A 14032-nucleotide genomic window follows, 5' to 3' on the forward strand; every position below is an offset into this window, starting at 1 on the left:
GGTGGGAGTGTCATGGTCTGGGGCTGCATGAGTGCTGCCAGCACTGGGGGGCTACAGCTCACTGAGGGAACCATGAATACCAACATGTACTGTGACATACTGAAGCAGAGCATGATCCCCTCCCATCGGAGACTGGGCTGCAGGGCAGTATTCCAACATAACCCCACCAAACACACCTCCAAGACGACCACTGCCTTGCTAAAGAAGCTGAGGGTAAATATGATGGACTGGCCAAGCATGTCTCCAGATCTAAACCCTATTGAGCATCTGTGGGGCATCCTCAAAACTGAAGGTGGAGGAGCGCAAGGTCTCCAACATCCACCAGCTTTGTGATATAGTCATGGAGGAGTGGAAGAAGACACCAGTGGCAACCTGTGAAGCTCTGGTGAACTCCATGCCCAAGAGGGTTAAGGCAGTGCTGGAAAATAATGACGGTCACACAAAATATTGACACTTTGGGCCCAATTTGGACATTTTCACTTAGGGGTGTACTCACTTTTGTTGCCAGAGGCTTAGACATTGAGTGTCTTTTCAGGGTTGTCCATGAAAAGATATAATAAAATATTTACAAAAATGTGAGGGGTGTACTCACTTTTGCGGGGCACTGTATTATCAGCAGTCTGAAATGCGTTACTTGTGGATATTGTGTCTTTATTATGTCACACACAGACATACAGTTTTCTATATGGATGTGTAGATTTCCTGTGTACATACCTCAGAAACACTGTTATGGAAGAATTCCACAACGCTTTTCCCAGTGAGTGCAGCGATAAATTGCAATGGTTCAGATGCTGGCAGGTGGAATGGTATCTGGTTTTCTTCACTTAATTTATGCTGTAAACTTTGAGAAGGGTATGTGGTAGGTAAGGTCATTGAAGGTTTAATAGTACTAGAAAAGAAAAAAACAAAAAGTTAGGGTTACTATACTACCAACATAAATTAGATAAAAAGACTCAGAAATACCTGCAGTATATTTCAGTTTTTCCTGCTTTGCGGGAATCCTGGGATTTCAACCACTTCCCTATTGGCCATTATTAGGCCTCATGCACACTGGACGTTTTTTGGACGTTTTCACAGCAGCTGTTTTTGGCAGTAGATGTTTTTTTCTACAGTCAATAAACTCTCCATCATGTTATCCTATGTGTCCAAGCACACATAGGCTGTTATCAGCAGTTTTGGGCAGTGGCGTTTTTGAGCAGTAAAAAAAACAAAAACAAAAAAAAAACTAGTGGGATCTGAGAGACATTTTTCAGCTGTAAAAACGCTCTAAAGCTGATAAACGTCGATAAACGCTCAAAAACGTCACTCACCAGCGTTTAACGTTTTTGATCCATTGAAAAAAGATAAAATAAAACATTTTCTTCAACAAAAATAAAACGCAAAAAAAAAAAACGCGGAAAAACGCAAAAAAACGCTAGTAAACGGTATTGAAAAAAGAAGTCATTTGCAAACCTATACTAAAATATTACCATAATCCAATGGCAGCTACCGTGTTTCCCCGAAAATAAGACACCATCTTATATTTTTTTCCCCTCAAAAAATCACACTATGGCTTATTTTCAGGGGGTGTCTTATATGTCGAATTGTGGTGCCATTTCACGGGCAAATGTTTGAATATCAGCCCTGCGCACAACCAAGGCCTTTGCTCTCCTGTCAGCAACCCATTCACTAATCATGTCTTCCAGCTCAGAAAATAAAGGTTGCCTACCTGAACCACACTTGCGCTTCTTGGAATTTCCTCTGTCCACCTGAGAGTGGAGCACAGTGGAGCTGGGGTGATCTCTTTGGGCTCAGTAGCAGCTTTTCCCCCTATCCCCTGGTGTTTGTGTGGGGTGAGAGAGGTGGTACAGAGCTTCTCCTCACTTCTTTACAGCTCTGAGCTCCGCACCAGTACAGTACTACCGTATCACGTGTTGTTTACCGCTCCGCGCCGCATACGACACGCCCATTGCTACGTCTTATTTTCGGGGGATTCGACACGCCATCGCTATGTCTTATTATCGGGGATTCGACACGCCATCACTGCGTCTTATTTTCGGAGGGTGTCTTATATTTCGATCTTGCGTCGAAATCCCGCTACGGCTTATTTTCGGAGTACGTCTTATTTTCGGGGAAACACGGTATCATGTTTGAATGGATTACAAACAAAAAGAACGACTGAAATACTTAACCTGAAATACTTACAGTAGGTGTTTGTGATATTGTGCTTTTAGCACGACAGCGTCGCGCTGATACTCGGCGACATGGTGCCGAGATCTCGCACTCACTGGAATAGTGACAGCACATCCCAGCAAGCGCGTCATAGAAGCGACGGGAGATCCGACTTGGATTCCCGCCAATTCTACACGTGTGCGGCGTTTGTTATGAATCCTGAGGGGGAAGTCCCCGCCGGATTTTAAATAAAAATCCGGCATGGGTCCCCCCCTCAGGAGCATACCGGGCCCTTAGGTCTGTTATGGGTTGTAAGGAGAGCCCCCCCCCTACGCCGAAAAAAACGGCGTAGGGGGGTCCCCCTACAATCCATACCAGACCCGTATCCAAAGCACGCTACCCGGCCAGCCAGGAAGGGAGTGGGGACGAGCGAGCGCCCCCCCCCCTCCCGAGCCGTACCAGGCTGCATGCCCTCAACATGGGGGGGTTGGGTGCTCTGGGGCAGGGGGGCGCACTGCGGCCCCCCCCACCTCAGAGCACCCTGTCCCCATGTTGATGAGGACAGGGCCCCTTCCCGACAACCCTGGCCGTTGGTTGTCGGGGTATGCGGGCGGGAGGCTTATCGGAATCTGGGAGCCCCCTTTAATAAGGGGGCCCCCAGATACCGGCCCCCCACCCTAAGTGAATGAGTATGGGGTACATCGTACCCCTACCCATTCACCTGCAAGAAAAGTGGTAAAAACACAAATAAACCACACAGTGTATTAAAATATTTTATTAGTCTGCTCCGGAGGCCGCCCCCTGTCTTCTTTATTAGCTCTTTTACCAGGGGGGGCTTCTTCTTTGACGTCTTCGGGTGGGTGGGGGCCGCCGTCTGGTTCTCTTCCACCGCCGGGGGGGGGTGGCTTTTAAAAAAGCCCCCACCCCCCCGGCGGGTTTCCTCCGGCGTCTTCGGCGGGGCTCTTCTTCTTCCGCTATCCCGACGGGTCTTCTCCGCTATCCGGGGGGTCTCCTTCTATGTTCGCCGCTCTCCGCTGTTGACTCGTCGCACCCCGGTTCTTCGTCTCGCAGTCCGGTCCCTTCTTCCGTGCTGTGAGTTCTTCTTCCGCGCTGTGACGTCATGTTCTTCACTTCTCTTCTTCTCCCGATGTTGACACGTCGCCTTTCCTCTCTGCAATGACGGGTGCGCGGGTGCATCGGACCTATATAGGCCTCACAATCCCATCATGCTCTGTACCTACCCATGTGATACCTACCCACGTGGGTAGGTATCACATGGGTAGGTACCAGAGCATGATGGGATTGTGAGGCCTATATAGGTCCGATGCACCCGCGCACCCGTCATTGCAGAGAGGAAAGGCGACGTGTCAACATCGGGAGAAGAAGAGAAGTGAAGAACATGACGTCACAGCGCGGAAGAAGAACTCACAGCACGGAAGAAGACGTACAGCACGGAAGAAGGGACCGGACTGCGAGACGAAGAACCGGGGTGCGACGAGTCAACAGCGGAGAGCGGCGAACATAGAAGGAGACCCCCCGGATAGCGGAGAAGACCCGTCGGGATAGCGGAAGAAGAAGAGCCCCGCCGAAGACCCTGGAGGAAACCCGCCGGGGGGGTGGGGGCTTTTTTAAAAGCCACCCCCCCCCCGGCGGTGGAAGAGAACCAGACGGCGGTCCCCACCCACCCGAAGACGTCAAAGAAGAAGCCCCCCCTGGTAAAAGAGCTAATAAAGAAGACAGGGGGCGGCCTCCGGAGCAGACTAATAAAATATTTTAATACACTGTGTGGTTTATTTGTGTTTTTACCACTTTTCTTGCAGGTGAATGGGTAGGGGTACGATGTACCCCATACTCATTCACTTAGGGTGGGGGGCCGGTATCTGGGGGCCCCCTTATTAAAGGGGGCTCCCAGATTCCGATAAGCCTCCCGCCCGCATACCCCGACAACCAACGGCCAGGGTTGTCGGGAAGGGGCCCTGTCCTCATCAACATGGGGACAGGGTGCTCTGAGGTGGGGGGGGCCGCAGTGCGCCCCCCTGCCCCAGAGCACCCAACCCCCCCATGTTGAGGGCATGCAGCCTGGTACGGCTCGGGAGGGGGGGGCGCTCGCTCATCCCCACTCCCTTCCTGGCTGGCCGGGTAGCGTGCTTTGGATACGGGTCTGGTATGGATTGTAGGGGGACCCCCCTACGCCGTTTTTTTCGGCGTAGGGGGGGGCTCTCCTTACAACCCATAACAGACCTAAGGGCCCGGTATGCTCCTGAGGGGGGGACCCATGCCGGATTTTTATTTAAAATCCGGCGGGGACTTCCCCCTCAGGATTCATAACAAACGCCGCACACGTGTAGAATTGGCGGGAATCCAAGTCGGATCTCCCGTCGCTTCTATGACGGCTCTGTCTCCATCGCGGCAAGCCAGCTCGGCGCTGGCTCCCGCGATGGGGCTCGTAGGTGCTCAATCTCGCCAAGAAAGAGAGCGAGATTGACACAAAATCGGGTTCACCTACTGTATGTATTAATTTTCATTAAATATTTAAAGTGATACTGGGAGCCCTCACATTCAGCTTAGATCATGTGAGCAAACGCTTTGTGGGTATGCCCAAGAAAGAAAGCTTGTACCCCAAAATATGTCTGGTTAGCCAGTAAAGTGTATATTTGTATTTTGCATTGAAAACGTGAACAAAAATGAATATACAACAAAGTTCTTACCCAACAGTCTGCAGATGCGTTTTCTTGGTTTCCAGAAGGTTACATTGTGTGCTTTTCAAGTTCATTAAAGCCTTTAAAATGACTACATTTTTAAAATCATGAAGGGAGGTTCTCAGTAGTTTATACAGATTTAAAAAACGGGATTTATCTTGGGGTAAAACAAAAAAAGCAGTCATAGACATGGAATCCAAAATGATCTGCAGAACATGACCTTCTTGGAGAGAATGGTTCTCCCCAGCAGACTGGCACATTGGATGCACAACTATGGAAGCCAGAGGAACTCTTCTCAGGCTGAAGACATTTTGGGAACAGTCAGACAGTTTTTTATTCCTAGAGACCATATGATAATCTATTTGGACCATGATCATATCTTGTTGAGTAAAGAACAACCAAACCGGCAGAACATTCTCAGTATTGTGATTAGAGTTGAGCTTCATGATACAAAAAGGTGTAGAACTCAAATCTGTGCACCTAGAGTTTTTGTTTTGCAGTTCTCCTTGGGTGTTCCTCTTAAAAAGGTCATCATGGTAAAGCAAACACACTGGGAAAAAACCTTTAACCTCACAATCTTCTACATTTATCTTGTGTTTCTCTACAAGACGTTGAAAGAAACTTTGGAGTCCAGCTTCGAAACTCGTGACTGAGACGGATGGCAGTGAAATGCTGTTTTGTGAACATTGTTCGTGTAAACATGAAGAAAATTCTTCCAAGTTTTTAGAGTCTGTTACTATAACTATGTACTCCTCTCCATTCCTTATATTAAGCGCCAAGCATGTGTCTGGTATTAGAACTCCAAATTCAGTGACATCTTCATAATAAAAATAGCAAACTAGTTTAAGTAAAGATGGAATGGAACTGTGGCTTTTTTCTGGCTCTTCGAGATGGACCTCAAACAAAGCAATTAAAGTGTCAGTTAACACAAGGCATGATGAAAATGGTTTGACATTATTGTCTCCCTGAAGGTGAACAGAGAAGTTCCAAAGTAATCGTACAATACTGATATTTGTGTCTTGAGGACATGAAGGAGTTCTCTCTGACAGATTCCACTCTACACTATGGTCGTTCTCGTGAAGTCCCATTTCAAAGTAGCCATCCCCTGGTTCACAAGAGCCCACTCTTTGGTTATTACTTGTCTCCAGCTTTCCAGCTAGATGCTGCTTCTGCTTTAGTGCATGGGCAATTGATGTGGAAAAGTAAGGAATAAAATCTTGATCAGTGTCAGTATTTGAGACGCAGGGTATAGGAAAATGGGAGCAGTGAAGTTCTGGTAATAGTGTAGGTTCCTCTTCTAGCGTAATTAGACTTTCCATTAAAAAGACAAAATTAACAAATTAGCTCAGTGAAACAACAATATGCTCAAGAACAGAACAAGACAACGAATCAAACCTAAAACAGTCACATATATTGTTTTATTGATAAAACCCTATAGCAAAAAGTATGGAATCACCACTCTTGGAAAATGTTATTTAAATTATTTAATTGTGTAGAAAAAAAAAAGCTAAATCACAGACATGCCTCAAAACTATTTTCATTTACTGGCTTAACCACTGAAGGACCGCCTAACGCCGATATACGTTGGCAGAATGGCACAGGCACATAAAGGTACATTGCCCTTTAAGTGTCCAGCCATGGGTGGCGCGCTCACGATCCGGTCTGAAGCTCCGTTACCGCACACGCGGGACCCGATCGCTGCCGGTGTCCCGCGATCGGGTCACAGGAGCTGAAGAATGGGGAGAGGTGAGTGTAAACACACCTTCCCCGTTCTTCTCTGTGGCAGTGTCACTGATCGTCTGGTTCCCTGTTATAGGGAATTACGATCAGTGACGTCACGCCTACAGCCACGCCCCCCTACAGTAATAATCACTCCCTTAGGGCACACTTAACCCCTTAGCTTAGTGGTTAACCCCTTCACTGCCATTGTCATTTTCACAGTAATCAGTGCATTTTTATAGCACTTTTGACTGTGAAAATTACAATGGTTTCAAAAATTTGTCAAAAGTGTCCGATGTGTCCGCCATAATGTCGCAGTCACGAAAAAAAAAAAAAGCTGATCGCCGCCATTACTAGTAAAAAAATTATTAAAGTGGTTGTATACTTGTTTTATTTTACCTACAGGTAAGCCTATAATAAAGCTTACCTGTAGGTATAAAGAATATCTCCTAAACCTGTATGGTTTAGGAGATATTCCCCCCGCAATGCGCCGCTGATTGCAGCGGCGCATGCGCAGCAGGGATCCTCGGCTAAAGGGCCGGCCCTTGCCGGTTTGAAGTCTCCCGCGCGCATGCGACATCACCGCTCCAGCCAATCACAGCACTGGAGCGGCGATACCAGGAAGACACGCCAGGCAAGATGATATCTCGCTCGGCATGGACAAGGTAAGTTCCCTACACCTCGTTTTAAGGTAAGTATTTCATGATGAGCTAGTATGGAGTGCATACTAGCTCATTGTGGCTTTTGCCTTTCAGGTGAAAAAAAAAAAAAAATATTTGCGGGTATACAACCGCTTTAATAAAAATGCCATAAAACTACCCCTTATTTTGTAAACGCTATAACTTTTGCGCAAACCAATCAATAAACGCTTATTGCGAATTTTTTTTACCAAAAATAAGTAGAAGAAGAATACGTATCGGCCTAAACTGAGGAAAAAAATAAATGTTTTTTTTTTATATATTTTTGGGGGATATTTATTATAGCACAAAGTAAAAAATATTGCATTATTTTTTCAAAATTGTCGCTCTATTTTTGTTTATAGCGCAAAAAATAAAAACCGCAGGGGTGATCAAATACCACCAAAAGAAAGCTCTATTTGTGGGAAAAAAAGGACGCCAATTTTGTTTGGGAGCCATGTCGCACAACCGCGCAATTGTCAGTTAAAGCGACGCAGTGCCGAATCGCAAAAAGGGGCAAGGTCCTTAACCTGCATAATGGCCCGGGTCTTAAGTGGTTAAAGAAACACAAAAAAAAAAAGAAAGAAAACTGTAGTCAGTTGCAACTGTTTTTGCAGATCAAGCAGAGGAAAAAATATGGTATCACTGAATCCTGAGAAAAATATTACGTTTTTTATTAATCGTTTACTTAGATTGTTAACGAACCACCGATAGAACTTTTCTTTAGCTCGCTGTAACCTTGTTTTTTTCTGTTTAGGTGTTAATGATGGTTTTTGTGAGTATAAATCAAATGGGAGGTTGCTAAAGGGAAGAATACTGGTAGACCAAGGAAGACATCGAAGCCTCAAGTTAAAAAACTTAAAGCGAATTTCCGACAATTTTTTTTTTTTTAAAGTCAGCAGCTACAAATACTGCAGCTGCTGACGTTTAAAATAAGGACACTTACCTGCCCAGGGCTCCCGCAATGGCGGCGCCCAAAGCCTGTCTATTCCTCGGCTCTGGGGTGCCGCCGCCGCCATCTTCGGTAAGGGATTTAGGAAGTGAAGCCTTGCGGCTTCACTTCCTGGTTCCCTACTGCGCATGCGCAACACGCGCTGCGCGATCCCACTGGTCTCTGCTGTCTTCTGGGACCGGTGTGTCTCTCAGAAGACAGTGGGGGGACATGGAAGGCGCCAGAAGTAGCGTAAGTACCCACGGGTTGCTTGGGTGTATATGCCTGGAAGTGGGAGCAAAATACCTGTATTAGATAGGTATCTGCTCCCCCCTCCCCCCTGAAAGGTGCCAAATGTGACACCGGAGGGGGATCCGAAAAGGGGAAGTTCCATTTGGGTTGAACTCTGCTTTAAAGCAATATGCCTTGAAAACATTAAATATACAACAAAACAAACGAGGAACAATTTGGACAGAAATTGTAGCCAATGTTTGTGACCGAACTGTAAGACATTGGCTAAAGGAAATGGGATTTACAGGAAGGGGCAGGGTGACGATGCTGAAACTTTTGTTTGGTGCTGTTCCAATGAAATGCATGGAGATGACTGCCTGAAGAAAACATGTACATTTCCACAATCATTGATGATATGAGCTTGCATGGTAAAGGTACGGGGTAGATGACAGTCATTAAATCTTCAATAAATGCAAAAGTTTATATTGAAATTTTGGACACTTTTCTTAGTCCATCAATTAAAAGAATGTTTGGTGATGACGACATCATTTTCTAGGATGTAATGTGATGCAGATGTCTGTTTTAGCGCTGCAAAGTACATGGCAATTCCATAATAATTTTCTCAGAATTGAGCGATTCCATATTTTTTTCCTTTGTCTGATCTGTAAAAACAGTTGCAACTGACTACAGTTTTCTTTCTTTTTTTTTTTTATAAGTGTTTCTTAAAGCTAGAAGGTTGGAATGTTAAATGAAAAGAGTCTTGAGACATGTCTATAATTATTTAATTTTTTTACACAAACAATTGAATGAACATTTTCCAAGAGTGGTGATTCCATATACTTTTTGCCAGGGGTTGTAGGAAAATGTTTTTTTCAACAGTTTGTAACCATTTTGTATGTATCATCTGCCAATAAAAATGATCAGAAACGAAATCTGAAATATATTTTTTGTTGATGGAAAAAGAGGAACAACAAGAAGTGCATCCATTACAAATCATGTGAAGAAGAGAAAATTAAACAGTAGAAGAGAAAAGAAAGCAGTTGTGGCACAGCTTGTATGGCAAAATAAGCAAAAAAATAAGCAAAAGGATAGGAAATGGGTAAAGAGTAAGCAGACATGACAGATTACTCACACATGAGATAAATCATTTACACATCAGGTTTTAAGCATGATCTAAATGTCTCCCCAGGCAAGAACTAGGGCCTATTCACTCTTCGCTGTTCTGGTACATTTCATTATTGTGTATTGCATCACATTAGGAGGGACAAAAAAAAAACAGACATGCGTTGTTTTTATAACGCAGCACACCAGGGGTGTTTACCATGCTGTTGTGCATTGCTCAACAGTGCATTCAGTGTGTGCGTTGGGGTGTCAATGAAAACAAATGGCATCACAAAACATGTAATGTTACTGCAAAGCACATTCATGGTGAATGGACCCTTATATTGTGCGTTGTCTTTGACACGTGCACATTCAGTCATGCGTTGTGTTAGAGCAGCTTATTCATTTGATCAGGTGGCTTAAAACTGCAAAATGCACAAAAAGTGCTGACACAGACTCATCCGGCACATCCCCGAACTCTCTTATGTCTAAAATCATCCTATGTCCACTAGGGGCATAGGATGACTGAGAAATTATATATTGGACTACCTAAAATGGGATTATTATAGAATTATTATCCACAATATATTCCAGGATATCTGTAAAGAACTATTTACTGTTTGTTGATTCTGAACTCAACAGGTTAATTGTAAGAGTGACTCATTCATACTGTTGGGAAACATACTGTTAGATGCTAATGTCCTCACCTCCAGCCATCTGTCTGTTCTCTGTGCTAATTGGCCCTGCTATTGTGCGAAGATGTCCTATGTTTACACTTATGATAATGTGTATTGTATAGCAGGTGAGCGAGGAAATGGGACGTCTACCTATGAGTTGCCTAGTCTGGGTAAATGATTAGTTAACCAGTTCCCGACCTGCGCATGTAAATGTACGTCCACAATATGGCACGTACAGGCACATGGGCGTTCATGTACGTCCTTGCCTTTACCGGGTTCGGGGGTCCGATCGGGACCCCCTCCGGTACATGCGAAGGCCGGGAACGGTGTACGGGCTATCCGGGATGAGGGGGCGGCTATTGGTTTCCAGCCACCCTCTCTCGATCTCCCCCGGCGAATCGGCTTCCTCCTGAGCCCGCCCTGCCTGTGTAACTGTAAACACAGGTAGGGAGGAAGTGACGTTTTCTCCCCTCTGGCGGTCTTTTCGTCCGGTTCCAGAGGAGAGAAGACGTCTGTACTGTGAGTTGCACCAACACAACACTGACACAGCACACATAGGCACATAACGCCCCCCCCCCCCCGAGCACCCCCAGATCACCCCCTGTCACAGTGTCACTGATTGCAGTGATCATTTATTTTCTGATCACTGCATTTAGTGTCAGTGTGACAGAAAAAAGTGTTAGGGCAGTTAGGTTTAGGCCCCTTTAGGTCCAGGGTAGCCCCCTACCCCCCCCAATAAAGGTTTAACCCCTGATTGCCCCTAGAGTTAACCCTTTCACCCCTATTGCCAGTGTCACTAAGCGATCGGTTTCTGATCGCTGTATTAGTGTCACTGTTGCCGCTAGGCAGTTAGTTTTTTTTGAGGTTCGCCGCCAGGTTTATATAGTGTTAGGTACCCCCATAAATAAAGGTTTTAACCCCTGATTGCCCCTAGAGTTAACCCTTTCACCACTGATCACTGTATAAGTGTCACTGGTGACGCGGTTAGCCAGTTAGTTATTTCGTTATTTTAGGTTCGCCGCCAGGTTTTTTAGAAAGCGTCAGGTACCCCCATATATTACCTAATAAAGGTTTTAACCCCCTGATTGCCCCCTAGTTAACCCTTTCACCAGTGATCACCGTATAAGTGTTACGGTTGACGCTGGTTGGTTAGTTTGCTGTTTATAGCATCAGGGCACCCGCCGTATATAACCCAATAAAGGTTTAACCCCCTGATCACCCGGCGGGTGATATAAATTAAATTTTAGCGTCAGTCAGGGTCTGCGTTGCCCCAGGCAGCGTTAGGTTAGTGCCAGTAACGCTTACACCCACGTGCAAAGCATACACCCCCCTTAGTGGTATAGTATCTGAACGGATCGATACCTGATCTGATCAGATCTATACTAGCGTACCCAGCAGTTTAGGGTACCCAAAAACGCATTGTTAGCGGAATCAGCCCAGATACCCGCTAGCACGTACGTTTTCCCCCTCTGCCCAGCCTAACCCACCCAAGTGCAGTATCGATCGATCACTGTCACTTACAAAACACAAGACACATAACTGCAGCGTTCGCAGAGACAGGCCTGATCCCTGCGATCGCTTACAGTTTTTTTTTTAAGCGTTTTCTACGTTTGCTTTCCTACAGATCAGGTGCTTTTTTTACCTGTGAATCCTTACCATTGTACCACTAAATTTAGAGCCCAAAATGGCAAAGCGGATGTACAATGATAAGCAGGCCTACGAGTTCATGAGCATGACAGATAGTGAAGAGGAGGAGGTCACGCATCTGTCAGAATCTGGCTCAGAATACAAACCCGTTTACGACAGCGGCTCCATGTCAGATAGCTCTCACGACGAAGTTGAGGTCCCTGCTAAGGCCAGGCGTACCCGATCCCGTTCTGATGTTGTTGAGCAGCAAGAACCGCAGGACCCTTGTATGGAGCAGAGAGCCAGTACTAGCGCCGCCATTCCTTCTGGTGGATTGGCAAGCACCGGCGGCCTAGTACACCCTGGTCGTTCATCCAGCACTGCAGTAAGACGTGGTGACGTGGCGAGTCCCATAAGTGCAGTTCAAGCTGGCGATGTGGCAAGCACAAGTAGTGTCCCGCTGCCACCAAGAAGAAGACAGAGACAGGCCCGTCGTGCCCATAGTGCCCTTCCTGTAGAATTCGCCTATCCTGATTGGGTCCCCACTACTTCTGCAGAACCCGTACTTCCCCCATTCACTGGCCAACCCGGTATTCAGGTGGATACAGCGAATTTTATGCCACTTGATTTTTATTCGCTGTATTTCACGGAAGATCTCTGTAGATCTATTGTGGACCAGACTAATTTATATGCTGGTACCTACATCGCCGCTAACCCCCAGTTTCTCCTTGCCAAAGAATGGAAACCTCTTGAGGTTTCCGAATTTAAGACCTTTCTGGGCCTTACCCTCAACATGGGCATACACAAATTTCCGAATTTGCGGATGTATTGGTCCACACATCCCATTCACAATATGCCTGTGTTCTCTGCTCACATGGCCAGGAAATGATACGAGGCGATCCTGCGGTTCCTGCATTTCAGTGACAATGCACTTTGTCGTCCGCGTGGAGACCCTGAATTTGACCGGCTCTACAAAATTCGGCCCCTCATAAACCATTTCAACGAATGTTATGCAGCCTTGTTTAATCCCCAGCAGGTTGTATGCGTTGATGAGTCCCTGGTTAAATTTGCTGGCCGCTTGTCTTTCAAACAGTACCTTCCCAGCAAGCGTGCCAGATACGGGGTCAAGCTCTATAAGCTTTGTGACAGGGCCACAGGCTACACATGGAGCTTTAGGGTTTATGAGGGCAAAGATAGTCAGGTAGAGCCGGAAGGATGCCCAGATTACATGGGGAGCGCTGGCAAGATAGTTTGGGACTTGGTGTCACCCTTATTCGGAAAGGGGTACCATTTGTATGTGGACAATTTTTACAGCAGCGTGCCACTTTTTAGTCACTTATTTGATCAACAGATTGGAGCATGTAGCACCGTGCGACCTAATCGCCGGGGCTTCCCCCAGCGGCTTGTAGATGCCCATATTAGGCCGGGGGCGAGAGCCTGCTGCAGATGTAAAAATTTGCTTGCTGTGAAGTGGCGGGACAAAAGGAATGTTTTCGTTCTTACCACCCTTCACGCAGACACGACAGTCCAAATTCGTACGGTGACTGGTGTTGTGGAGAAACCCCTCTGTGTCCACGAATATAACCTTAATATGGGAGGGGTGGACCTCAACGACCAGTTGATGGCGCCGTATCATATTGCCCGTAAGACAAGACGCTGGTACAAAAAAGTGTCTCTACATTTATTTCAATTGACTCTACTGAATGCTTTTGTCTTATACAAAGCTTCAGGACACACTTTATCCTTCCTTCAATTCCAGGAGGAGATCATCACAGAACTCCTGTATCCAGGCGGTACTGTACCTCACCAGCCCCTACCAAATGCAGTAAGCCGACTGCATGAGAGGCATTTTACGTATGTCCTCGAGCGTACCCCTAACCAACGAGCCCCCCAAAGAAAATGTTGTGTCTGTACCAAGCGCGGATTTAGGCGTGACACCCGTTTCTTTTGTCCCAAATGTCCAGCCGATCCTGGTCTTTGTGTTGGTGAATGTTTTGAACGCTTCCACACACATGTTAATTATTAGCGTAGGGTGAAACATTTCACAGGCTAGGCACACTCACACAGGGTCTCCCAAGATGCCATCGCATTTTGAGAGACCCAAACCTGGAACCGAAAAGTTGAAGTTACAGTTTACAGTTACAAAAAAAAGTGTTAAAAAAAAAGTAAAAAATAAAAACACAAAAAAAATAAAATAGTTGTCGTTTTATTGTTCTCTCC

At 46.0% G+C, this 14032-nt stretch overlaps 1 protein-coding gene across 2 annotated transcripts in view; it reads right to left on the reverse strand.

Moving 5' to 3' along the window:
• NISCH (nischarin) overlaps positions 1-14032 on the reverse strand; it is a 117298-nt gene that overhangs the window by 25343 nt on the left and 77923 nt on the right. For both annotated transcript variants that reach the window (XM_040359402.1, XM_040359401.1), the window contains 2 exons: positions 4860-6161; positions 715-889 (listed from right to left, as the gene is read on the reverse strand). In XM_040359402.1, coding sequence (XP_040215336.1) covers positions 715-889; positions 4860-6161 — 1477 coding nt within the window. The remainder of the gene's footprint in view (positions 1-714; positions 890-4859; positions 6162-14032) is intronic.

This window comes from Rana temporaria, chromosome 7, assembly GCF_905171775.1.
Source record: "Rana temporaria chromosome 7, aRanTem1.1, whole genome shotgun sequence".
Lineage (NCBI taxonomy): Eukaryota > Metazoa > Chordata > Amphibia > Anura > Ranidae > Rana > Rana temporaria.